General features: G+C 35.2%; 1 protein-coding gene across 3 annotated transcripts; it reads left to right on the top strand.

Annotated features, from left to right (window-relative positions):
• Positions 1-3,028: 3,028 nt before the first annotated feature.
• On the top strand, positions 3,029-21,994 carry LOC148879418 (cadmium-induced protein AS8-like). 3 transcript variants are annotated; one of them, XM_088960947.1, is made up of 5 exons: positions 3,294-3,492; positions 3,616-3,690; positions 8,013-8,265; positions 9,748-10,023; positions 21,517-21,994. In XM_088960947.1, exons 3-5 carry the CDS (start codon positions 8,025-8,027, stop codon positions 21,528-21,530), a joined length of 531 nt encoding a protein of 176 aa, XP_088817073.1. In that variant the 5' UTR covers positions 3,294-3,492; positions 3,616-3,690; positions 8,013-8,024; the 3' UTR covers positions 21,531-21,994. The 3 variants fall into 3 exon arrangements, with proteins under 3 accessions (XP_088817072.1, XP_088817073.1, XP_088817074.1); XM_088960948.1 differs by having other exon boundaries at positions 3,304-3,492; positions 3,565-3,690; XM_088960946.1 differs by lacking the exon at positions 3,616-3,690 and having other exon boundaries at positions 3,029-3,492.
• Positions 21,995-27,980: the final 5,986 nt, after the last annotated feature.

Raw genomic sequence — 27,980 nt, 5'->3', positions numbered from 1 at the left:
GCCTAGTACGATAAGTGTCTCCTTGCTAAGGAGTAGCTTTGGAGACTAAAATCCTGAGAACTTTGGCTCTCAAAAGGGATAGAAATACAAAACTTTTCCACCAAAAAACAAAATTCAGAAGGAGATGAGGGGCTATAGAAAGTCTGAAAGAAAACCAAGAGAGATGGGTCACTGGTTCAGATGCCATATCAAATCTCCTCAAAAACCATTTCTTGAGTAGCTCAAGGCAAGAAGAAAACTCTCACTCCACCCTCTTAGAAGCACTCCAATTCAAGCAAATCTCAGCTGTAGAGAGTCCAAAACTACTGAACATGACTCCAGATTTTGCAAAATTTATGTGCTACCCGAGATTTGCTCAAATAGCTTAAGAGTGGTTTTGATATGGTGAAAGGACCTAGGGTCAGCCTTGCAGAACAAAAAACAATAATTTACAAACAAGAGGTGGGTGATGGATTCTGAGTTTTTTGCAAGTTTTATTCCTTGGAGTTTTGAGAGACTCTCTTCTCTATACAGGAGGGCTAAGAGGGTATGCATTCCAATAATAAAGAGGTATGGACAGAGGGGGTCTCCTTGCCTTAAGCCTCTTTTGGCGGTGAACAAGTCAAAAGATGACCCATTTAGCTTGACTGAGAAGGATGGAGTGGAAATACATTGCTAGATTAACTCACACCAAGCTTATAAAAAGCCAATTTTTTCATAGATTCTAAGAGAAATCTCCAACCCATTCGGTCAAAGGCTTTGGCCATATCAATTTCCGAAGCTGCCCACTTTCCTTTCCCTTTCTAAGTTTTGAGTTTGTGGATGATCTCTTTTGATAAGATGATATTATCTGTAATGCTCCTTCCTTTGATAAAGACTACCTAATTTTGCTGAACTAGGTTTGGGAGTAAAGGCTTTATTCTATTGGCTAGGACCTTTGCCAAGATTTTGTAAACCACATTACTTAGTCTAATTGGCCTAAAGTGTTATGCTTTCTCTGAACCCCTCTTCTTTGGTATGAAAACAAGACTGGTATGGTTAATAAAAATGAAAATAATAAACTACAACTCCAAATACCTTGGAACCTGGTTAGCAAAAGGAGAAAATGGGTCTAGTTACACCAACAAACATCTAGCTGATTGCATATCTTAGAAGCTAAAACACTGGAAAGCAAAACCCTCTCCCAAGATGGTCGTACTATTCTCATCAAAGCAATCACCCAAAGCATCCCTGTGTACACCATGCAAACAAGCCTCCTTCCCATAGTGTTTTGTAGAAAACTGGATAGATTGCCAAAAAAAAATTTGATGGGCAGGGAGATCTAACACAACTACAAATTATAACATGAAATGGTCTACAATCTTCTATCCCAAAACCCTACGAGGACTCGGGATAAGGAGATTCTCCTCGATGAATAAAACTCTAATGCTGAAATCAATCTGGCAACTCCTAAACCTCAGGGACAGTCTTTGGGCTCAGCAACTAGAAGCAAAATACACCAAAGGAAAATGCTTAGATGTGAAAGCAAAAGCCACAAACTCGAGTTGGTGGAAATGTATCATCAAATTAAAAAATGAACTACAAGCTCATTTTTTCTAGAAGCTTGGAGATGGAAAAACTATCTCAGCATTTTTGGATCCTTGGGTGCCCCAACTACGGAGCAATGTCCCAGCCAAAAGAACTGAGAGCTCAGAACCTCCACACTTAAAAGTGTGTGATTTAATCATAGATCATTAGACCTAGAACGTTGATGTCCTCAACAACTATTTCAAATATAGAAGTGTCAAAGCAATTCTAAGCATTCCCTTAAGGACTCCGCAACAACCTGATAGGCTCTTCTGGAAAGACTCAAAGAATGGGGAATTCACTATGAATTTATCCTATCACTCACTTCTAGAAACCCCATCACAAACTCGATCAAGTATAGTGAGTTGGTCCAAAATTTGGAAGAGTCCATGCTCCCATAGGTGTTAGATCTTCATGTGGAAGTTCCTCCATAAAGCTATTCGAACAAAAACAGAAATATGGATCTATAAAAGAAGAGAAGACACTTGGTGTACTTTCTATAAGGAATCTCCAGAAACCCAAGAGAACCTCTTCTTAGAATGCCCTCTTTCAAGGGTTGTTTGGATGCAGGTCCAAGTTGGACTTGTGCTAGAGGCTTTTCTAAGCTCTGGACAAGAGGATCTAATCCAATGGTGGTGGCAACATAACACTCACTTGTAGAACAAAGATTTAAAGTACAATTACATTGCAAATATTTGTGTTATCTTTAGAAATTTATGGGATGTAAGAAATGAACAAAATTTTATTAAAGTAAAACCATACCCTCTTCTAATTTTGCAAAAGGCTGATAGTTACTATACATTTAAAGAAACTGAGCCTCAAATTTTGAACTCATTACAATTACAACCAATTTGGGACTTGCATTAGGCTCTTCTCATAAACCTTCCGATCATCTTAGTGGATGGTTCATGGAGCACCTCCACGCAAACTACATCCATCGGAATATTTATGTTCTCTCATAGGTCTCCTTTTCTCATTGTAGAAGGACAATCATGTATGACAAGATCACAGCAATAATTAGAGGCTTACACAAATTTTGTTGTATGGGTGTTAAAGTAGATTTTTTGCTATTGGATGCTAAGGAAGTTCTTATGAAACTAAAAGGAATTGGAAAAAACATCATGTCGGATCTGTAAATTTTATATAAACATATATATGAATTATTCTTATTTTTTTGTAATATTAATATTCTTTATGTAAACAGGGATATTATAAAGTTAGCTCATGATCTGGCAAAGCGAATTAGATTCCAAAACTCTTTTGTGAATAACACCCACATCCCCGTGAACTAGTTCAAAGTTTTTTTTGAAAAACTGTAATAAAAGGACCCAAATATTCCCATGATATTAAAAAAAAAATCCTGGATATGGACATACGACAATCTCTAGGCCCCCCCAAATGCATCAGCCATCACCCATCAGACTCGATCGAACTTTTGCTCAATCGGATCGCGATTTTTTTTGTTGTTGAAGGGACTCGGTGCAAATGAGCGATTTCCCATTTGTGGGTTAGCGCCTAGCGGCGGATTGTGGCAACAAATTAAGGCGTAAGCTTGTCTAGTGCTGGCATTTCCTCCTGAAACGATACATTGTATGGGCCCGCCCCGCTGGCCGCAGCTTCACAAAGCCCATTGGTTGGTGGTTTACGTTGGGCCCACCGCTACTCCCGTTGCGGTGAGCCGATTTCAGATTTCTCATCTGGGTCCACCGGGTCTAGCCCTTAGAGGCTTGGAGAGTTGGAGTAGAAACAGTACAAACAAACAGTCACGGTGATCCCCGATGTGGACTGAAAAGAACGCACATGGTCTCCGAACGTCGAGGATAACAGTTAAATTTCTACTTAATTTCCGAGAGAAGAAGAAGAAGAAAGAAAGAAAGCTGGAGGTGGAGTAGGAAAGGCTAGGAAGAAAACAAGTTGATGCAGGGTCTCTCTGATAATGGAAATCCGGTAATTGCTTTCTTTTTGTTTGTTCTTCTTTCTTCTATTATATGTCATTTAACCCTTCTAATATCTTCTCAGGGTCCAGCATGCTTTCATTTGGATTCCATTTCTTAGTATCTTTTTTTGTAGATTTTCTTTTGCCAGTTCCCGTAATGCGATGATTCTGGGGTTTTGAATGCTTCTGCAATCTCAGTGGTTGCTTAGGTAGGAGTCTTGTGTATATTTGACTCTGGTTTGATTCCTCGTTTTTTTTTTCTCCTTGCTCTAATATTGGTGTAGGATTTTAAGTGTAATATTTATTTAACTTTTTCTACTAGATTTTGAACAGGGTATTCCGTGACATTGCTCAATAAATTTGTTATATTTCTGCTAAAATGGGATATTTGCGTTTTAATAACCAGACGTTTTCTGATACAATGGAAATACTCAATCAAACTGTTTTGAGTTTTCTGGGTCTTAGATAATTGATGGTTTCATTTCAGTTTAAGAATCCAAATCAGAAAAATTTTAGGGTCAATGAATGGTAAGCTTGAGTTTAAATAGAATTATGCTGTCTAGTGATTGAGTTTTCTCAACAATATCCATTACTGAAATAAAGCTTGAGTTCTCTAGGTTCTTAGTCAATTACCTTAATCTTTTCTCCGATTGAGTTGAGCTGATTCAGTGTTAGGTTACATTACTGGTTTTATTTTTTTTGTCTTGAATTGTTTGGTTGGGTTTCTTGGTTCATGCTTATATGGGAATATGAGAGATGACTCAGTTAACATGACAAAACAACTAGTGTTTCTTGACACATTTATCCTGGGAGCACATATAACATACTTGGATGGTTTGGGCTTTTGTTTAATTCATTTTATAGAATATTCAGAGGTCCCTTGAAGCAACTTGACAAATTGCTTAAACCTTCCATTTAATTAAATTTGTTTAATAATGGTCTTGGAATTAATTTAATCCCCTTTGAAGTACATGGATTTAGTCATCCTATGAATTGCAATGGAGGTCATACAAACACATTACCACAGTGTGGCCACATTGCAGCATAAGACCCAAATTCACCCTAACGCAATTTTGTTTCACAACAACCGCAAAATCTCAACTCACACTTCTCGTCCTGCAACATGAAATGGTACCTCACCATTGCATTGTGGGCATGCTAGATTTAAGAACCTTGCCACTACGGTCTCACCCCAAGATTTGGCATAGCATCGCAAACCCTTGTGCTGCAATGACATTCTGCCTTAGCATCAAATCGCAATATCACGACAATGCAACTCCTTACACTCCTCTCGTGGTATCTCATCAACACTTAGGTGTTTACAAGAAGTTTCTAAGGCACAATTGACCTAGCTTCTAGAAGAGGCCAACAACTACACTAGTGCTCATGTGTGGATCCTGAGGAGAAGGGTAGGAACCCAGATCCTGGGATCCTCACATGGACATGTAGCTACACCCCACTCGGCTTGCCTGTTTTAGATCTAATCAAATAACAACTTTCCCGCCTGGGAAAGTTTCCCTCCTTTTACATGCCTCACGTCTATAAATAGGAGAGGCCCAAGGTTATCCACACTTTAGTCTTTCAGAGATCCCTATGTAAGCTCTGTCGGACTGAAACCCTAGCCTTCCCCAAGCCTTAAATTACTTCCCTTCCCTCTCCCTCCTCCTCTAAAAGCCATCTACCGTCCTTTAGGTAGACCCCTTTGTAGCCTTACCCTCCTTGCCTACACCCTTAATAATGAAGTATTAATTTCTCAATTTATTGTGTCACTGCATTAATGTTGAAAGTGTTGAAGTTGAGAATGATTCTGTGTTTCAAATCTTTCAATTCTAGGATATTTTTATGAGATTTTGTTTCCTATCACTGGTTCCATTTGGTATCTTTGGAAATTAAGGCACAACTTTATACTGAAATCAGAACAGCTCAGCATTGTTTAAAATATTGATAAGCCTCCCTTGATTTGGGGTCATATTCTTAGTTCAAGGTATCTATAAAAATGATAGGATTTTTAAATTTCTTAAGTACATGATGAGCATTGTTACATATTCTGATGCTATCCATTCTCATCTGCAATTTTGTTAATTTCTAATTTCAATTATATTAATCTTGGACCATATTGATCATATGGTGTAAAAAATCTATACGTAGTCTTCAATATAATCATCCTATTAATGCCCTTATTTCAAGACAAGGAATATCATTCTTTTAGGCTGCTTTTGTATTAATGGAAATTGAAATAAGGAATATAAAGGAAACATGGAATCCTTTACTTTCCAGATTCAAGCTGAGTTTTCTTGCTTAAGCAGATTTTAGATTCCATTGGGGGGGGGGTGCATAATCATTTCAAAATAACAACTGATTTCACTAGGAAGGACACGGGTTTGAGTCTGAGAGCGGCAACTTTGTGCAGAGAAAGCGCCTAAGGTTAGGTCAGGATCCAGTCACCCCTCCAAAGGCCCCAGATAGCTGGGACCAACATCAGGTAATGGCCTTTTATGTTCCACCCAAGCCATCCAAATTCAAATGAGGAACCCCTATGGTATTTCAATGAAATCTGCTCAAGCTAGATTTCATGGCTTTATAACCCACTAGTTTCCAAATTTTGTTCTACAACAAAATTGTATCCAAATTATGGAATTCAAGAACTTGCTGAACTCCCACCCAGGAAAATTCTATCACAAAATTCTTTGTCCAACCTGATCCAATTACAGCCTTTTTATGAGGTTTATAGTCTGTCTTTCTTTTGACACATTTCTCTATTGCTTGAAGTAAATGTGTTTTTATGTTAAAAGTCAGATTTCTCAATCAATCATATGTTTCTGGACCTTAGCCATTAGAGACTTGATTAATTTCTTGGTTGTATCTCAGAATAGCAGTTCTTTGTTGTGATTAATGCTCTGATATTAACTTGGAAGTAATAACATGATATTCAAATAAGAAAACTAGAAAATTTGTGAATGAAGAACTAATAAACCAAAATTATCTTCAACAAAGATCAAGAGGATTTTGTTAAAATAATAAGCAAGGAGACGAATATGAATTTCTTAGTTCTGCAAATGCACTTTTTGATGAATATGATTCTCAGATTGTTAGTGGATGGGTATTGTACTCCCTTTGGGGCTCTTGCTGGCTTTGGTTATTAAAGAGGTAAATGGATATTGTACTCCTTTTGGGGCTTGGTGGCTTCAATAATTAAAGTTTAAGATAGCCTCAAAATACATGTTGCTTCTTGCTTACCTGATGCTTTGCTCCATACAACAAAATTGGTTACCTTCTTAACAATTTTGCTTTTCAATTAGTGCATGTGTAATTTAGTTATTCCATCTGTTGCTTTGGAGAATTATGTACTCTGTCTAGTGGTGGATTTGATTTGGTCCATGTCCCTGTGGAGGAGGAAGCTGCTTGTGCTTTCCCAGGGACCTGTTATATTCAGTTTCCTTCTATTTAATAAAATTACTTTATATTTAAAAAAATGATAGTAAATAGAAAGAAGTTTTCTTTTTTTTTTTTTTTTTTTTTTTATAATTTAAAAGCAAAGAGGGTGATGAGATGCCATCCAACACAAAAAATATAATTGATAGAAGCTAAGGTAACAAGCCAAACAAAACCAATTACAAATCGTCTGCCAACATTTCTGAAGTAGAACAAAAACAGGATCTAAAGGAAGCTCTTTGCACATTCATGAATTCTGGTTGCACCAAAATCAAATCCATGTCCATGGATTTGGAGGTTTGGGATGGAAAGAGACAGCGGGTGGAGAGGTCTAACTGCTACAAAGTATGGCCTGGATAGGGGGATTGGGTGATTATTACTTATTCCTTGCCATTCCTAGGCTGTTCAATTTAGAAAGGGGTTATGAATTTACTCCCCAGTTTCTCTGGGGATATTTCTTTAAGTTGGGAAATGGGTTCAGGCTGAGTTTTTGGTAAGACCTCTCCACCCAATCACCAAACCAGTTACCCCTAGTAGTATTGTACATGATTACCACTTTGATCCAGCTCAAAATTCTTCTCAGACATGAAGTTAAGTCTTAGTTTTTGTTTGCACAATATATTATTTGGTTGATCTATTAGAATCACTTACACTTTCTACAAATTTAAATTTTGCTTGAGCCCGCACTATTATGTAGCTTTTACTCGTAACGTTTACAGGACAACTTTGCAGTGTACCTATGATTCTTTTATCATTTCATAAAATACCATTCTATATTTTTGCATATTTCACAATGTTTCCACCATGTCTATAATTTACACAATATCTCCACAGAACATTTCTGACATGTTTCCTGTATTTGGGTGACTTATATTTCCATTGGTACCAACATTTCAAACCTTGGTGATTGACTTGATGTAATTTCTTGTGTAATTCTCAAGAATACTGACTATTGGATTTAATCGAGCAATAGATATGGAGTTTTTTCTTGTTAACATCAATCACATCAGATCATATGCTTATTGTTGTACATTAATTTAGTGGTTTGATTTCAACTTGGTTATTGTTTCCTAGAATTATGACACTTGTTTTATTGCAGTTGCAAATCTTTATGATCATAAAAGGTTTGTTTAAGAGGTACGCAAAATGGAACCCTGTACATCCAACATCTGGAGCATTTTGGGGCATGGGGATCGGCGTAGGATGTGGTGTTGGATGGGGTCCTGGGTTTGGCCCTGAGGTGATTGGCTACGTTGGAGCTGGTTGTGGGGTTGGATTTAGTGTTGGCATCACCGTGGCTGGTTTTGGCATTGGTCTTCCTGCAAACTTCCTTGTTGAAATACCTTCTAATGGTACATTTTTTCAGATATTCCATGGTTTACTTCTGGATTTTCAAAACCATACAGACTGATGCCACCTTAATGCATAGAAAAGAATTGTGCCTGTTAAAATTTGGCTGATTGTCATTGTGAAAATTAAAACCAAAAGAACAAATTGAACTTTACTGTTTTATATTTTTTTTCAATGATTTACTGCATCATTTTACTAAGAGAATAAAGAATGAATTATACACCTAGCATGCCAAGCATCCCAATGAAATGTAGGACTAGCCTACTCCCCCACAAATTTAATTATATTACATTTGTGACCAAAATATTTGAGTTGTTTACTGTTTTATATTACAATTTTATAATGCTCCCAGATGTGCATTTTATGCTCTACCATATATTAACTGGATAATAAAGAGACACAACTTGTTTGCAGCATTTTTTTTTCTAAAATTTAAGTTTTGAACCCAAGTATGATTCCTAGAGCTTATATATGTATGAGGTGTATGTCTGTGTTATAATTTCTACAGGTTTGCCTATATGTGATGTAATAATCAGCTTCATAACTATCCAGACCCTTTATGAAACTAGTTTTGTGGGATATGGCTCTTTTTAATTCATAAGACGTGGTTTTTTAACAGTACACTTCTGGCAATTCCTTGTGGAAGTAAATCCTCAGAAATCTGATTCAAAGAATTGCCTGATGTAAGAGCCTATTTTAATTTAAAAAAAAAATTAAGAGTAGGTTTAGTGCAAACAATAGTGAATAACCACTAAAAGTGTTATCACAAAGCACATCCTTCTGCAAATGAATGTGAAGTTCAATTAGCAAGACTAAGAGTGCATGTGAATTAAAATTAGGGAATTTGCTTTTCTTTGATATGTGGAATGCGTTACCTGTTAGGCAGATAGAAAAGCAATAAGAATGGGAAAGAGTTGGTGCATGTTCTTTAGGCTGTGTTTGGTTGCAGTGCATATAAATTTGCACTGATGCAAAATTAAGGTAGTGCAAATGATTTGGGTCCAAATTCTGTTTTATTTTTGTTTCAAAATGTACCTTATTTTATTTGATTGCAGTACAAATGAAGTAAAATAAGACCTGAAACATAATGAACTAAAACCCGAAACAAAATTAGACCAGAATTTGCATTCTTTTCATTTGCACTCTCATACATTTGTACTAATTCAAATAAGATTGCACTGCAACCAAACACAGTCTTATGTGCATTCATCCATGTATACCGTTTGCGATATTTGCATTTGTCTCTATACAAGATTATTTGCATCAAGGTATGGTTTCAAAGTTCCAATAAAAGATGTATGGATTCAGATCACATATATCTGAAGGTAAATGATTTAACCAGGGGAACAAATAATCAAACTACAGATAAAAAAGAAAAGAAAAAAAAAGGCAAAAAGGAATGTTGTACTGAGCCTCTTAGTCCATGCATTGTGGACTTTGGTCTTGTGCTCCTGAACTTGATAAACTTGTATCTTTTTTTACAGCTTTTGCAGCAACCAGAACTGGTGCTTTGGAGTTCGCTAGATCCAGTGGTCTTCTTTCCATGAGAAATGTTGTGGAGGATGGTTGGAACCATGTTGCTCCACATGTTAATGATTTACAGAGGGGAGCCAGCGGAAGGCTCTCTAGCTTTAAGCACATGTCTGCCCTTGACCAGGGTGTCAACCTCAAGGTTATGAAGAATAAGATGTCTTGCCATGTTAAATCTACTTTGGAGAATTTTGTGGCATTCAGAGATCACTGCCTGAGCTCTCACAAAGGTACACAAACAAGTCATACTTTATTCAGAAGGTTACCCATATCATTTAGGGCCAACCATATTCTAGTTTATTTATGTGCCAGATATGCTCATAAGTTTGAGCAGTATCTCTAACCTTTTTTCTAACTACTCTATTTTCGAGTTGTTCAAAGGAACCATCCAAACAGAAATCTTGAGCCTTAACCAACTTATATAACTGCAACTCATCTATTTTAAAAATTTGTGCCAAAAAATGATAAAATGCATTGCAATTACTTACAAATAAAGTTGATGCTTTGTGGAGAAGCTAAATGTCAAAACAACTTTTCTGAAGTTATTTCACCTGACAGTTTTTTCTCTTTTCTTTTTCATAATTTCCTGTTCATTCATCTATTTTTTAACCAAAAACTGAAACTTTCATTAATAGGATTAAAAGTTAATTACAACTGTACGAATTGCAATTGGAGATAAAACATCTCAGCTCCAAGTACCACTTTGCTTTTACAACTTTGAGCCCAAAACATTTGATCCCTCCCCACCCCTTGTTGGCTGTCCTTAGCAGCCACTTAATCACCAATTACAAGTATCCTTTAATTTTAATTATCAGTTTATGCACATCTGGCTCCCTTGCTCCATATACTCCTTCCATAACTGCCTTTATTTCAGCCTTCAAAGAGTAATTAATGCCAATCTGACCTGAAAATAGTGCCACCGCATGACCTGATTCACTCCTGAAGATGCCTCCTATACCTGAGAAGGGCCTGGGTTCTCTCTACTACTTATTTAGTTTTATGAATCCATCAAGTGGTGGAGTCCATAGTCTACCAATCCTAGTTTTCTGTTCATTCGTCTATTGTTATAAAATAACAATGAATTTGTGTAGAGCTACTACAAGACTTAAAGCTTGCGTTTGTTGGATGAAGAATGAGGAAATTGGAGAGAACCTTATTCTTCTTTTTTGCAATTTTTCCCTTGAATCTCAGTGTTGAGTGCCAACAGACTATATCCAAGTGCTTGAATACCATTATCTGGATTGGTTAAAATTTTATTCATTGCAAAGAAATTATTTAATCAATTTTTTTATTGGTAAATTGAATTTCACTAATAAAAGAAAAGGCAATTATGTACAGCAGCCAAAACTGTCCCGAGGGGTGACAGCAGACACCATACCCAATTCCATCTTGCTTTTTACATAAAACTGAATTGCATGAAACTCTTTTTCCTTATTGTACATTGTCAAAAAACCCCAGAAGATCTGATTTCTATTGAAACCATCCTTTTTCAAGGAATCAGCAAAACCATTTGCTGATCTGTGGACCCATGTATATGTAATTTTCAGTTCTATTGTCATTGCTTTGATCTCCCTTTACTCCTATAATGCCAAGTTCCCTTACTGTTATTTTTCATCCTGCCCACTACCACCCTTGAGTCACCTTCACAACTAAATCAGTAATGTTTAGCAGCCTATTCAACCTTATCCCTTGTAATATTGCTAGCAGTACAGCTCTTGTCTAGTTATCAATGCTTATTTATTTATTTTGATAGGAAACGGTAACTTTCATTAGCTTAAAAAGCAGAAATACAAACTGTCACCTACAGTGACACAAGGTGACCCCTCATCATAAATCAAATTACAAAACAGCCCAAAATAAAGGCTCCCAATTTACACCTTGCTTTGCTAGATTATCAGCTAAAGCATTTGCTGACCTCCTAGTCCATTTAACATGTGCACCCGGCTCCCTTGTGAGGCTCAATAATTCCCTTACAGGTGGTCTAAGGGACCACATTCCCAAGCTATTTGTTTGAAGCCAACCTACTACTAATTTTGAGTCTCCCTTCACTTCTATCTGTTGAATGCCCAATTGCTTAGCCAATTTGAGCCCTTGAAGGAGGGCCATCACTTATGCTCTAAGCGAGTCCTCCACCCTACTAGACCATAATACATGGCCAGAATTCTTCCTCCTGCATCTCTAAACACATCCCCAATTCCAGAGGGTCCAGGGTTCCCAACAGAGCTGCCATCAAAATTTGGTTTCATGTCACACTGCAAAGGAGATTGAACTGCTTGTATGGTAGACAATGAAACAGAAGACCCTGCTATTACACTCTAACTGAAAGAATGGTAGGATCCATCTAATGGACGCCATGAAGGGTGCGGAATGGGTGGGCGAATTTCAAAAATTTTCCTACCTTCTGCCAACTGGGAATCATATTCCCTAAATTTAGAATACAATATTCAAGGATTCTACTTGAACCATAATCAAACCAGATCTGAACCAAAAGGAAACATGAAGGATTATACCTGATCCGGAGAAACAATATCTCCCAAAGTTGCTGTTCACGCCCAAAGAAGAAACCAAGATCCGCCCGCTCCTGCTGAAGATGACATAGCTGTGGATGGAACGGAACCAGCAGGGTGCGTCCTACACACTGGATCCTTTGCGAGAATCCTCTAGAAACTTTGAACACCGAATCTTTTTGGTCTTTCTTGCAAGACTGTTGTCAAGAACTGATTTCTTGACTTCCTATTGCTGCAAAGATCCAATCTTGCAACAGGGAATGGCGGCTGCTGGAGGAGAAATCCAGGGATGAAGAGGGCTGAACTGTGTCTCTTCTCTCTGGAGTCTGTGTGATAGCAAATCTCAAATCGCAAGAGGTATATCTTGCATACCAACCCTAGTTTGAAATCTGATATTTCTGTTAGGGTTTCTCCTCTTTCTTCTTGATTAAGAAACCTCCTAATTTTGGAGTTATCCCAATCCAAATCAGTATTTGGATAGGGAATAATCTTAATCCTATCTGCAGATTAAGTTAGCTAACTCCTGATCTTATCAGGAGGTTACCAGATTCAAATCTAATTTGAATTTGGTCTCCTAGAGTGGATAAGGTTAAAGACCCAATCCTTTTACTAACATTAATCTCAGATTCGCCCCATGAATAGGTGATCATATCAGCCCAGTTCGAAATGGGTTTTTGGCTTATTAAGTGTTCAGTGTTTAACTAGTTTCCAATCTGCTGCCCAGTTGGGCTTTTTTGTATGGCGTGGGACCCAAGCATTGATCTACAGACTGGCCACTTGGGTTCGGCCCAGCCTTTATTACAAGGTCCAACCGAATTCACTGAAAAACTCAGTGACCCCCTTGAGCCCATCACATGGACCCTATGGGCCCAACACTTACATTAAGTGGTCCCTGGGCCAAGTCATCTTATAAAAACCCAGGGACTGTGGGTAGGTGCAAGATTAGCCCATCAGGTATTATCCTAAATGGTCTTACACTTAACCTCTCAGCCCTTAATGATCAAGCACTGTCCGACAAGAGAAGACCTCTCCCTTGGCTGCAAGGAATAGTGCCGCACTCTCTACTCACATGGATCCCGGGAATTAAAACTTTTTGCAAATCTTTCGAAATCGTACATATATATATATATATATATATATATATTAATTTTGCAAAACAAAATTCCAACGATTGAAATAAACTGTCGGCAGTTTGGTTTCCATCAGAGAGAGTGCATTCCCGATCATTACCATTGTCCGACAAAGGGGCTGATCCTGTCACTATGATCACTCACTCAGATGAATTCTCAGATTGCCCCAACATGTCCAGGTTTTGACCCCCACTAAGGATCTCACTGTTTGACATATCAAAGACAGGCCGATCCGACACCTAGTGATGTGTCATAATCGAGTCCAAGGGTTAGGTGTAGCTTTCCAGTTTTGCCCATCTGTCTCCAAGGTCTAGGGCAATATTGGAAATCTGGTCCGGTTCAATGGTTCAAGCAATCCCATACTGCATGTGCCTTGGGTCTTACCCTGATGACCGAAACAAACCATCCCAACACTTGGTGGCACATCAGTATCAGCCTTGGCAGGATAAATCTCCCTAGACTTATCCAATGGCTGTGAACATTTAAAGCTAACACAAGTTTCTATAAGTGTCCAGTTTTAGGGTCTTACACAGAATTATACCAAACAACATGAATCAAACATGTATTTTATTAATTTACACTAAATGTCAGAAGTACATCAAAATGGATTGAAGCTAAGGGCATACAAAACTGTCTAACACCAACCTCTATTCAATTCATCTACAGAGACATCCTTGAATAATTCCGGAGTTTTCAACCAATGTATGGCATTGATGGTGATCCCTTCTATGAGTTCAGGAGCTGATTTTTCTTTCCCTATCCTGTTATTTTTCTCTTCCCAAACTGCCCACAAAATAGCTGCCCTTTTTCTTTGGTTGTCGGAAGAAGCTAGGGTCAAATACTCTACACTTGAGGGTTGAATCGACTTGCAATCAAAGAGGGAGGAGAACCAATCCCAAATAAGAGCAATAAAAGGGCAAGATATTAGTAGGTGATTCATTGTCTCGCCATTCCTTAAGTAGAGGATAAAGGCATGTTGGGATAAGCCCCAATTTGGTCTTTTTCTTTGAAGCACTTCCAAGGTATTAATTTTTTGGAGTACCATTTGCCAATAAAAAGCCTTTACCTTTGGAGGTACGGGAGCACTCCATACTTCTTTAACAGGAAAGGAAGTCACCAGGTTAGTAGGGAGCACCAGAGCATTAAAAAAGGAAGAACAAGAGAAGCAACCTGAAGAGGATTGAGTCCAAATTCTACTATCAGGACAAGAGGGGTCTATCCTTAAGGGAAAATAATTCATCTGCTGATCCCACTTCTAAGTCCCTCAAACCTCTCCTTAGTCCCAAATCCCAAGAATCCCTAGAGACACAAAAAAGAGAGATAACTTTAAATTTGTCCAGAGAGAGGGAACAGTTGGTCGGGAATCTATCCTTATGGAGAGAGTCCCCAATCCAAGTGTCCTCCCAAAAGAGAACCTTATTACCCAAGCAAGCATCATACCTGATGAAGGGTGATAAAACGGGTATGACACCAGCAATGTCTTTCCACAAGGAAGAGCGAGAAGCCCTATTCAAGCATCCCATCCATTTGCTACCAATCCATGAATGCTTCTTATCACCCTATGCCATAAACTTTCTTGCTCCATAGGAAATCTCCACAACCACTTGCCTAACAATGCTGTGTTTCTTTGCCTAATATTTCCAATCCTAATAGTTACCAATGCTTATTGATCCTGAGAAAATGACTTTGATATTGCCATTGCAATTCCTAATGGCACCTCCTATGCTTGAAGGTCCAGGTTTCTCCTAACTGCAGTGATCGGAGTTTAGCTTGTAAGTATTGTTGTAGGGTGGATGCCATTGTTGGGATAATTTCAGCTTTAGCATTGATGATTCAACTATCGATTGCCATCGCCTTAGTCCTTAGAATGTAGAAAGGAATCAAAAGATTTAATGTTTAATCCAATGGCCTACTTTTAGCAAAATGTTTTCCATGATTTCTTCTTTATTACTTGACCTATCTAGAAAAATTGTATTATTCCTCTCCTCCCAAATGGACTAAAGAGTAACCACCCTAGCATATCTCTTGTAGTATCCTCTATCTCTTTCTTGTTGGAGCAAAGAGAGTAGGTTTGAAGAATATCTCCAAATTAGGAGGGGGAGTCTACCTGCAACTTGACTAGGAAAAGCCTTTTCCAAATCCAAGTAGCAAAAGGAAAAGGACATTAATAGGTGATAAGATGACTCACCACTTGCCATACAAATGAAGCAAACATGAGGAGACAAAAACTAAAAGGGTCTCCATCTTTGCAAGAGCTCACAAGAATTTATTTTTTGGTGGTACACTTTATGGAGATTCAGTGACTTGATGCATCTTATTAGTATAGTCCCTGTTGCGTATTACTTCACTTATATATCTTATTCTCTTTCTCTTTCAGCCCTATATGAGCATCCTTGTAATTGTACATATCTTTTAATATATAAGAGACTATTTGTGGGGGTTGACAATTCTAGAAACCTCTAAGATTATTCTTATTCTTTTCTCTATTCAGCCAAGGGTGTTGACAGTGTATCAGAGCAGGTTGCTCCCTGATCTATTTTCTCTTCTCTTGAACCTCACTGGAAGCAGTAATCCTGTTGTCCTCTTAGGATTTTCTGTCCCCCTGTTCTTTTTTTTAAAGGGGGGGATTAGGGCTGTTTTGATCAACCCTTTTCTGTTCAGTCTACTTTGCTTAACCAGCAGGAGAGATTTTATTAGATCTTTCTTGGGAGACATTGGTTCGAGGCCAAACTTCAGATCTGGTGTCGCCTAGACTTGATCTATTCTCCCTACAAACAGCATCTGATTTGGTGAAGTTTTTGGAGGAGGCAACAATACTGTACAGTTTCCTTTTTTGGACTGCAACAGCTTTGGACTTCAGGCCTTCTACACCAGCCTGTGATATAGGATTTTCTCTCCAAATTGAAGGGTTCTCTCAAGCTCTTTTTAACCTTACACTCAGTTTCTGGTTTGGAGTTTTCTGAGGATTGTTTTGATCAACACAAGATCTAGTGTTGCCCTAGGGTTTTCTTGCTTCCCATTTATTTGTTTCAAATTTCATATTGATATTTGAGAGATTTTAGATTCGACAGTCCTAAAACATGCCTTTTTTGGACTGTCAACTCGAATTCTTGAAGCTGTTTATGGTATTTTATTGGGGTCCCTTGACTTCCTCTAGTATTGGAATACTTCTCTTTCCCCCTGGACTAGAGTGGACTGTTGCTGAATTTGGTTTTCTCTGATATCCTTGTGTCTAGACTATTGTTTTCTTACTAAAATGGCCTCTGATAGAGTCGATATTATTTCTATAAAACTGGATGGATCAACCTATGGGATTGACACTTCTGTTGTAGCACATGGGAGTAAGAAATCTACTATTGGTGGTGATTCTTTCGTTAAAGGTGATTCTCTGGCATCTATGGTTGAGGAAAACATTCAACAGCTGATAACATCTGCTAATTCTTTTGCCTTTTCTACTATTGGCTTACTTGGTGAGTTCTCCGGTTATTGTTCTTCACCTTCTCATATTTGGACCATTAACTCTGGAGCTACCAACCATATGACAGGAGCCTACCCTAACCAACCAAGTAACCTTACTGAAACCCATTATAAATATATTGTTATTGCCAATGGTGAAAAGTTAAGCATCATTGTTAGTAGTGATCTATCTCTTAAGCTTTCACCCACTGCATCTTTCCCTCTTACCAAGACCTTTCTTGTTCCTAATCTCACTACAAAATTTGATTTCTATTGGCCAAATGAAGGTATCATTCTCACATTTTCTCATGATGGATGTTTGATTCAAGACTAGAACATTAGGAAGGTGAAAGGGAAGGGGCGCAAGTTGGGTCGTCTGCTAGCATTGGAGTTTGAAAAGTCTCAAACAAAAGCATCATCAGCTTATTTCAGTTCCTCCACTTCTAGTTCCTTTTTGAGTCATAAAAATAATGTTTGGGACTTATGGCATAAACGTTTGGGTCATATACATGCTGAGAAATTAAAAATTTTGTTTGATTTAGGCTTTAAGTAAGAGTCATACTTTACCATTTCCTCACATGTCTGAGCATGCTACCTCTCCCTTTGAGCTTTATACATAGTGATGTCTTGACTGCATCCGTCACTTCTCGACTTGCATACAAATATTGTGTCGTTCATTGATGATTGTACCAGGTACACATGGATATACTTTCTCTGCCACAAGTTAGAGGTGTTCCCAACATTTAGGCTTTTCCATGCTATGGTACGGGTTCGGTTTCAATCACAAGTGCATATTCTCCATTTGGATTCAGGGAGAGAATACATTGATGGAGACTTTTTATCCTATTTGAAGAATCATGGAAATGGAATACAAGTGCAACGAAGTTGTCCAGATACTCCTCAACATAATGGTGTCGCCAAGCGCAAGAATGGGCATATCCTTAGTGTTGTGAGGACATTATTGTAGGAGCCCCATGCTCCACCTTTTTGGGTAAAGGCAGCCAGTACAACTGTGTTTTTGATCAACTATATTCCTTCATCTATTCTTGGTAATATGTCTCCCTTTCAAAAGTTGTTTGGTCGTTCTCTAGATTTATCTATGCTTCATGTTTTTTGATGTGTGCTTTGTTCATCTTTCCTCTTGTGAATGTTCTAAATTGTCTACACAGTTTGTCATGTGTGCCTTTGTGGGTTGTAGTCCTGACCACAAAGGATTCTTTGTTATGATCCCTCTATTTGTCGCATTCGTATATCACGTAATGTTTTTTTCCTTGAGCACATTTCTTTTTTTGTTGGAATTGCTAGATTGTCTACACCGTCTGTTTCTGTTTTGCCAAACCTTGATTCACAAGATGCTCCACCTCCTTTTGCTGAGAAGGACCTTCTCATCTTCTCTTGCAATCGGTTACGTGCTCTAGTCCCTACGCTTGCGGTTCTCCTTCCTTCCGGTTCAGATCATCGTCTTACCACTGCTCTTGTAAGTGATACCTCTATTTCAGATACTCCTCATACTTCTGTTCCTCTTTGTCATTCTACTCGTATATCTAGACCTGATCGCTATGGTTTTCCTTTAACCATATCTCTTTGTCTATTATGGTTTTCTTTTAAACCATAGCTCTTTGTCTGTTGTCCTATCTTCCATAGATATTCTTCACTCCTACTAGGAAGCCAGTAGTAGCTCTCATTGGCTCATTGGAAGGAAGCCATGGATGTAGAGATTCACGCTCTACATGAGATGACACTTGGAACCTTGTGCCTGCTCCTTCAGATGCATCCATTGCTGGGAGTCATTGGGTTTACAACATTAAGCTGAAATTTGGTGGATCTCTTGATCAATACAAAGCTCGTTTAGTTGCCTAGGGATATAGTTAGGAGTATAGCATCGACTATGAAGAAACCTCTGCTCTTGTTGCAAATATCACCAAGTCCGTGTTCTCTTAGCATTGTCTGCTACCCAATCTTGGACCATATACCAACTTGATGTGAAGTCATGGTCAGTTGAAGGAGACGGTCTACATGAAGCCTTCTCCTAGATACTACAGTGACTCTTCTTTAGTATGTCGCCTCAAAAAATCTCAATATGGTCTAAAACAGGCTCCTTGAGCATGGTTTGAAGGCTTTCGAGATGTTGTAGTTGTTGTTGGATATGGCCAGAGTTCCTTTGATCACTCTCTCTTTGTTAGGCGATGGCCTCTGGGTATTACCGTTTTTCTGTTGTATGTTGATGACTGGAACTGATGTAATTCCTTTCACATGAAGGACTTGGGCCCTCTCACCTATTTCCTAGGACTGGAAGTTCATCATAATGATTGAGGGTATTTTATTTGTCAGTAGAAATATGCCTCTGACCTTGTTAAACTTGCTGGTATTAATGATGAGAAGCATGTTGATACACCTATGGAGCTAAATCTTAATTTATCTATAAAGGTCCATTGCTTTCTGATGCTGCCTTGTATCGCTGGCTTGTGGGGTTCTTCATTTATCTCACTATGACTCGGCCTAATATTTCTCGTGCTGTTCAGGTTGTTAGTCAATTTGTTTCTGCTCCTCGTCAACCTCATATGACTGTTGTTCATCGCATCATTTGGTATGTTAGAGGCACAACTTCTCAGTGACTGTTCTTCTCCTCCTCCCCTATTCAGTTGAGAGCATATGCCGGTGTAGATTGGGCTGGTTGTCTTGACACCTATAGGTCCAATTCTAGGTGGTGTCTTTATGGGTGATTCACTCATCTCTTGGAAGTGTAAGAAACAACAAAAATTTCCAAGTTTTCCACTGGAGCAGAGTATAGGGCAACATCTTCTGTTTGCAGTAAGACTGTTTGGTTACGGTCTCTCTTTATGGATCTTGGCATTCAGCTTCCTACTCCTATTCCTCTCTATGCAGACAATATGAGTGCTATCAAGATTTCATCTAACCCTGTCTTCCATAAGAGGACCAAGCACATCGAGGTGGATTGCCACTTTATCCGAGATCTTTTCACTGCTGAGTCTATATCGCTTCCTCATGTAGCCTCGGACATGTAGGTTACCGATATCTTCACCAAGGCTATGGCTAGAGTTTGACATTTCTTTCTTATAGACAAACTGATGCTTATGTCCAGTGTGGAGATTTCGTGACTTGATGTATCTTATTAGTATAGTCCCTATTGTATATTACTTCACTTATATATCTTATTCTTTTTTTCTTTCAGCCCTATATGGGCATTCTTGTAATTGTACATATCTTTTAATATATAAGACTCTTTGAGGTGGGGGCCAACAATTCTGGACACCTATAAGATTATTCTTGTTCTTTTCGCTATTCAGCCAAGGGTGTTGACACACCTCTCAAAATTTTATATAGAAGAATAATGAAAAATATCAAAAAATCATGTCTTTTTGCAAACCACATACATATATGATGCGAAAACCTATCCTCTTTGTAAAATGGCTTGGTTGAATATCTTGCAGTTGGAGAGTTAGAAATTAAGAGAAAGTACAAAGTATTAGAATATCCATAAGGATAACATACTTATAGCGATCTTATAGCTATGCATGGTTCTTTCTTTTTTCCATTAGAAATGATTAAAATATTAAAGCAGTTGTGTATATGTATAATTGGAAAAAACATATATATATTTATTTCTATTAGAATACTATTTTATTATTAAGTGGTTCTTTTATGCCATATTATTGCACAGTAATGCCATCAAAATGAACATGGGCCGCTTTTATGGTGTAAAACAGGAAATGTAAAAATATGGGTTGATGGGTGTTTATCTGTCAGTAGCATTGCTCATAATTTTATGTTGGGCATTGAGAGAATAACTTTAAAATTAAAAGATCATCCTTAATTTAATTAATCATTTGAGTATAAGTAATATTATCTTTTCCTTTGAGTAAGTGACTGTTTTTTTTTGACAAGCTTTAAGTGACTGTTGAATTATCTTATTTTAACAACAAAATTCTCTTGACCTTGTTGTCAATACCAATCATAAATGGGGAAAAGTAAGATTTGTTTGATATACCATTTACAACAAAGCATTGTGAGTTTATCCTATACTTGCCTGATTGTTGCATCTTTTTTTGATGGATCCTGATTGTTGAACTTCAAAACAATGGAAGAATGTAAATTGATTGGTCAATGTCTTGTAATTTCCATTACCCAGTACTTCTACAGTCCTTGTTTTACTGAAAGAGAAGTAAAAAAGAAAATTACAATCAGAAATATCGCTGGATGGCCAGAGTTATGAAATGCAGATCATCAGATAGAGAGGGTTGCTTTACAATGCTTAGATGTTAAATTAGCATGCACTTACCAAGTTACCAGCCATGATTTTTGGTCTATATAGCCCAACAGATGCTCTACCAAATGATGAATAGATTAGCCAGCAAACATCTTTTGTATCATAGTAAATTACCATGACAATAGGTAATGATCTAGTAATATGGGATTAATGCATTCTAAATGTTAAAAGCCTGCTAGTTATTAGTCCAAGTGGTCTTCCCCCCATCTTTTACTTCCTGAGCAAATGCCTTCAAAATAGTACCACCTTTCTCATTTCATACTCCAATCCATGTGTATATGTATATCAGTATATGTACTTGCAGACAAGAAACTTTCTAATGCATTGCTTACTGTCTTACAGGTTTGAAGGATTAATGCATGGAGAGTTAATGGGGTAACCATCAATATGGAGTCGTTATAACAACTGTTGTCATATTCTCAAGAAAATTGAAGAAATAGTTGTTTGTCGAAAGGGTATATTTTTTTTTTTTACAAAAGAGGATCATTTTCTTTATTATTTTTGGCAAAAGTATATGTTTGATCTAGCCATTGCTATCAAATAGGGCTTTATTTGGTTATGATTACTACCTAGCCTAACATGAGAATGGTACTCTTAACTCTAGAGCTGAGTTAAGAAATCATCCAAGATAGCATAAAGGTTGCTGGTTTCTTATATCTGAATATGAGAAATGGTATTGTTAATGAATCTTTTCTTTTTCTGGTATTAGTGTTAATGAATCATTATCCTTGTGTGTAAATGACCAATTGGAACTTCATGTATGCAATTCATATACCTAATACCCAAAGAACAGATGATAGTTTGCTGCTTCATCCAAAAAGTTTGCTGTCTGTCCTCTTTTTTCATCTTCTAGTTTTACTGTTTTAGGGTATCTAAGTATATAGTTTTATCTTTGCTGTATTTCATGATTCAAGCCAGGGTGCAACACTAATCAGCAGTAGGTGAAAATGATGGCATGCTCTGATACTTCATGTCAGCCAAGACACAACTTTTCTTTTCTTCGATGAGCAGCCAAGGCACAATTAAAGCCAACAAAAGGTTCAAAGGAGATAGTCCCGAGAATTACCTAACTATTTTTTAATTAGAAAGTCATTCTACTTAGTCAAGTCAGAAATTTGATTGCAATTTGCAAAAGAATTACTCAACCCAAAGTAAATGAATAAGCTTCACATGAGATGCGATATGTCAAAAGAACCACCTCTTTGATCTTTCCTTATTACTATTTTTAAAGATTTCAAAAAATTAATATGAATAAACAAACATGACAAATGCTGTGGAATTAAGGTCAAACAACAAAAAAGTTGACCAATGTGTCAAAGGAGCTTCCCTTGAGACATTAAAAGCCAATTAGAATATTCTAGGAGATTCCTTTAGCTGCCCTGTTGTTAGGCTTTGCTAGCTTCTGGATGTTCATTGTTCTGTGTATTAAAACCTAACATGATGTATCCACTGTTAAATTTTGGTATTAAGAATATTGATACTTTGAAGTTTAAACCGTCACATGCTCCTGCATCGTTCTCACTTGAAAAAGGAACTTGGCTATATATATATATATATATATTAGAAGAAGCCAAGAAGGGAAGAATAAAGAAATCGAAGGAAAACGATTTAACATGATCTAAGTCTTTGATACCCATTTTTTCTCATTTTGAAAGTGAAGGGGATGGTAAGGTTACCAAATCCCTGTCCCTGGGTGGTTGTAGCAGAGACTGGGATCAAATTCCGCCTGCACCAAGGTTGGAGAGTTCTGGGTTACCCCACCCCAGGATAAAGTTTGTATTTGGTATACTGTTGTTGTTTTTGTCATGTTTGTTACTGATCAATGCAAATTGGCGAGACATGTTTTGCCACAACAATCAACAATGCCTTTCTTTTGCTTCTCTTCTTGAAACGATGAAAATATTTGTATCTATGATTTTTATGTGGACATACAAATCCTACTTCAAAGTTGATTTTGAAGTAGATCAATGAATACACGAGATCAGAAGTCACACCATTAAAGTTGATTTTGATATGGTTGAGAGGAGGTCCAACCGTCGAATCCAACAAGAAACTTCAACTGTGGTATCCGGGGTACATAATGGTGTCGGGGAAGCTCCAAGTCCGATCTACTGATATTAGATATCTCACAGCGCTGGGCAAAAATAGAGTCAACCACACCAGAAAAATCAGAAGTAAGGTTTTCCAAGACAATGCTTATGCAGAAGTGGTTTGGCTACAAAGGATCATCAATAGAAACCCAAAACATTAACCATTGAAGCAAACCAAATTCTTTGAGTGTTGACGAGTCTCCCTCCTCGTGTTCATATATAGAAGCAGAGAAAGCAAACAACATCCACTCGTGCATGGCGACGAACCAACTCCTTCAACACAGGAAGGGACCCAATAATCCTTAAACCTCCAAACAAAGAGGTCAATTCTAGCCTCGAGGGGGCAAGTGCTTAAATGTCAAGAAATTTTGCCACGAAATTTCTCCAAAAGCCAAGTGAGGTAATGAAACTAAAGCCTAAAGTACAGGCTTGATGGAGGTGGTAAATGTGTTGAATTGCATATACGTGAAAACAAAACAAAACTTTTTATGAGTAATTCAAGTTCATTTTATGAAAAATTGAAAAATCTGATTTGATTCGGTTCAAATCGAGTTTTATGTTGAATTCGAGCTCAGTGAAGCTTGGCTTGTGAGGCTAGTACGCCTAATACATACATATATTAATAAATAAATTTTATTATATATATAATAATATTTTTAATTTTTGTATGTATGATAATAAATATTTTTATAATTCTTAATTTTTTTGTATGTAAAATAAAAATTAATTTTTATATATAAATTTTTTATTTTTTATAGAAGCTTGGCTCAAAATTGAGATCCAAAATGTTCACTTGCCATCTTGATCCAATAGGCCAAGATAAATAAATAATTCTTCATAAGGGGTTGGACTCGTAACTAGGGTTGTTCACACTAATGTAAAAATCAACCAAATCGACCCAAACCGATCCAACTCGAACTGATGTGGTTGGTTCTCAAATAAGCCAGTTGGTTTTGGTTTAGAAATACGCATAACCTAACTGAACAGTTTGGTTGTGGTTTATAAATTTGTAAATCGAGATGAAGTCGAACTAAACTGAATACATATTAATAATACATGTGACCTTACCTTAACCATTCCCATGTCTCAATTCCCATATTCGTAAGTGGCAGTTAATTAATGACAGGTGTGAAGGTTTGCCCTTTAAGCATAGCCCCTAGGCATTTATAAGTGAGAAGTGACTTGACCCATAGTCCTTAGGCATAATTGTTCTTTCTATCAAAAGTCAAACCTATTGGTTGTTCTATCTCACATTTCATATTTATTCTTGATTTACTTTTAAAAATGATAATAATAATAATAATAATATCTATATATATAATAAAATTAGACTTGTCATGTCAGCACGTCTCTCCTTTGAGATAAGCTGTTTACCTATTTTATCAATTTTTTTATATTTTTTATTTTCTTTTGTTTTAAAATAAAAAAATAATCATTGTCTATTTTGATTGAATCAATAAAATTGTAGACTATTACACACACACCCCCCCCCACACACACAACACTTATTTGGGTTTTCCAAGGCCTTTTGTTTTAATGCATGTTATTATTACATTTAAGAGAGAGAGAAAGAGAATAGTAATAATACAAATAGGTTAAGGTTAAATAATCAAAAAATTATTAATTTAAAAATTCACTTAAACTTTCATTTAAAATAACTAATAACAAAACATAGTAAATATTAAAAATGTGTTTCAATTCCACTTAAAAATCAAACTTAATAAATGCTAATAAAAATAAGAAATTTAAATATAAAGATATTAATTGATAGTTTTAATAATATTATTAGATAACTTATCAGTTGGGACTTAGGACCTTTATTGTGCACAATGAACTCATTAATGATGATAAAAATTAATGAAATTTTAAAATGCATAACCTGTATTTTATTGCAAAAATACTCATATGCAAAAATTATTGAAATGCCAACAATTAATTAAAAATATGAAATTTAAATATAAAAATATTAATTGATAGTTTTAATAATATTATTAGATAAGATTGTATTAATGAATTTTTAATTAATTAATAAATTTTATGAGTTGAAACCTTTATTGTGCATAATGAACTCATTAAAAATGACAAAAATTAATACAAATTTAAAATGCAGAACCGGTTTTATTAACAGTATTTTATTGCAATAAATATTCATATGCAAAAATTACTAAATAATAACGAAAAAATACCAACAATTAATTAAAAAACCAGAAAATACTAAAAAACTAAAAATAATTAAAATACTGAAATAATTAAAAATATTGAAGATTAAAGTATTTTATATTAATAAAGGTATTTACTAAAAAATAATTAAAAGTACAATTAATAGTATTTTATTATTAAATATACCAAAAATTATTAAAAACTACCCAAGCCATAAATTATTCAAAAATATTGAAAATTAACTACATTTTTTATTAACTATGATATTTATTTAATTATTTAATATATTTTTACTAAAAGCAAATGCAAATTAATTTTGTAGTGACTAATATGCAAAAATAAATGCTGAAAATACTGAAAATTATTGAAAAATACTCATATGCAAAAATTACTGAAGAATAATGAAAAATATCATCAATTAATTAAAAATCCAAAACTTCTGAAAACCTAAAATATAATTAAAATACTAAAAATAATTAAAAAATAAATTAATTGTATTTTATTGCAAAAAATACTGAATTATAATGAAAAAAATAATGTATTTTAATGATCTAATTTAATCTATAATTAACAATAATAATAATTTAATCTATAAATATCATAAAATTACATTTAATTACCAAAAATTTATATTTAATTACCAAAAAAAATACATTTAATTAGTTTTAGCCAAGAAATTATCAATATTTCTAAAATTATGATAATTTCCAGAAATTACTGTATTTTAAATAAAAAAATTTATAATTACAATAACTTAATAGCTAACAATATTTTAATAATTATAGTATTTTAATAAATTCAATTTTTCATAAAATCATTATTAATAATTACATTAATAAATAATGTATTTATAAATAGTTAAAAATAATTAATAGTTAGTAATTTTAATAATTAACAATATTCTAACAAACACAATATGTAATAATTAATAGTATTTAGTTAATTACAAAATTTATTAATTAACAATACTTAATGAATTACAATATTCATTAATAATAGTATTTAATTAATTATCCAAATATTCCATAATTATAGTATTTTTAATAATTACAATATTTTAATACTTACAGTATTTTAATAATTAGAAGTATTTTAATAAATACATCACTTATTCAAAACAATATTAATAGTATTACAGTATTTTTTAAATCATTAGTTGTACTTATTAAAATATTTTATTTATTAATAAATACAATATTAGAAAAGTCATGGTTCATCTAGAAACCTATAATGTGCAATCGATATATAATCTGAAGCCTAATAACTATAATTAATAGCGTTACTAAAGTTAATAAAAATAATAAAATTTAGCAAGTTTTTATCTAGCAGTTATTAAACGTTATGGAATTAATAAAAAATAATTAGTAGTTCATAAATTAGAAAAAAACTAAAATATAATTTAATAGGATAATTAAAATAAATATAAAAGTAAAAGATTATGAAAAAAATTAAACCATTTGCATAATGTCATAAGAGTCCTTCTACTTAGGGATGATCATTTATAACTTAGACCAACCTTGGGAATAAGCAAACATTTTCTTCTAAGCTAGGTCTAGCTAAGATCTACACCAAACCCATGTATAAATTATTGATAAGATAATTAAATTTTAATAAGTTTGTTAGGGGTGAAACACCATTCGGTTAATACCGAAAACCAAACAAAAAAATTTGGTTTCTGTTTTTCTTTTCAATTTGTTTTTCGATTTTTGATTAAATCGGTTTTCAGTTTTTGTTTTTAGAATTAGAAATTTGGTTAACCAAATTAACCAAACTTTCTATTATTATGTGTAGTATATGATATATAATATGAAACATATAATATATAACATATTAATATATAATATAATGAAATTTGATTTCATAATATATTTTATAATATATAATATATATTATATGTTATAATATAGATAATAGACTATATATTATTAAAATTCGGTTTTAACCAAAATAGCCAAAAACTAAGCCAAAAATTTTGGTTTCAATTATTCCAGTTCCAGTTTTTATTTTTTTAGTTCAGTTTTTAAAATTTTGATTTATTTGGTTCGATTTTTAATCGAATAAAATGAATGCTCACCCCTAGGTTTTATCTAGCAACTAGTAAAAATTAGTATTGATAGTATGATTAAAATTAATAATAAAAAGTAACAAATCGTTTATAACTTAACCTAAGTGAATTAGATATACAAATTTCTAGGCTCAAGCAACTGTTTTCTTTTGAATTAGGTCAGTTGAGATATGCACCAAGCCCACACATTATCAAGGATAATCAGATTCAAAGTCTAATTTGGTATCCAACCTTTGGAGTCTAGTGATGGTTTTAGCGGATATAGCCCAAGCTAAACAAACCTTAATGAGCTCAACTTGGAAATTATATGCATATATGGTAAGTATTATTATATAATATTTAGATAACAAATTTTATATTAATATATATGAAAATGTTATATATTTTTTATACTAGACTAGAATTAAATAAAAAATTTAATTTGTAAAAAATTCATAGTTTTATAATTAACAAGAGCAATCCTGTAAGCATATACAAATATTATTATACTT

Source organism: Nelumbo lutea, chromosome 1 (genome assembly GCF_056320005.1).
Source record: "Nelumbo lutea isolate HS-2025 chromosome 1, American lotus-T2T, whole genome shotgun sequence".
Lineage (NCBI taxonomy): Eukaryota > Viridiplantae > Streptophyta > Magnoliopsida > Proteales > Nelumbonaceae > Nelumbo > Nelumbo lutea.
This window is presented reverse-complemented; position numbering and strand designations above follow the sequence as displayed.

Excerpts from the sequence above, each read along its gene's own strand:
- LOC148879418 (XM_088960946.1), top strand. The coding sequence starts at position 3,463 with ATGCAGGGTCTCTCTGATAATGGAAATCCG. Across the intron at positions 3,493-8,012 it reads TCTCTGATAATGGAAATCCG|TTGCAAATCTTTATGATCAT; the intron begins GTAATTGCTTTC and ends GTTTTATTGCAG. Across the intron at positions 8,266-9,747 it reads TGTTGAAATACCTTCTAATG|CTTTTGCAGCAACCAGAACT; the intron begins GTACATTTTTTC and ends CTTTTTTTACAG.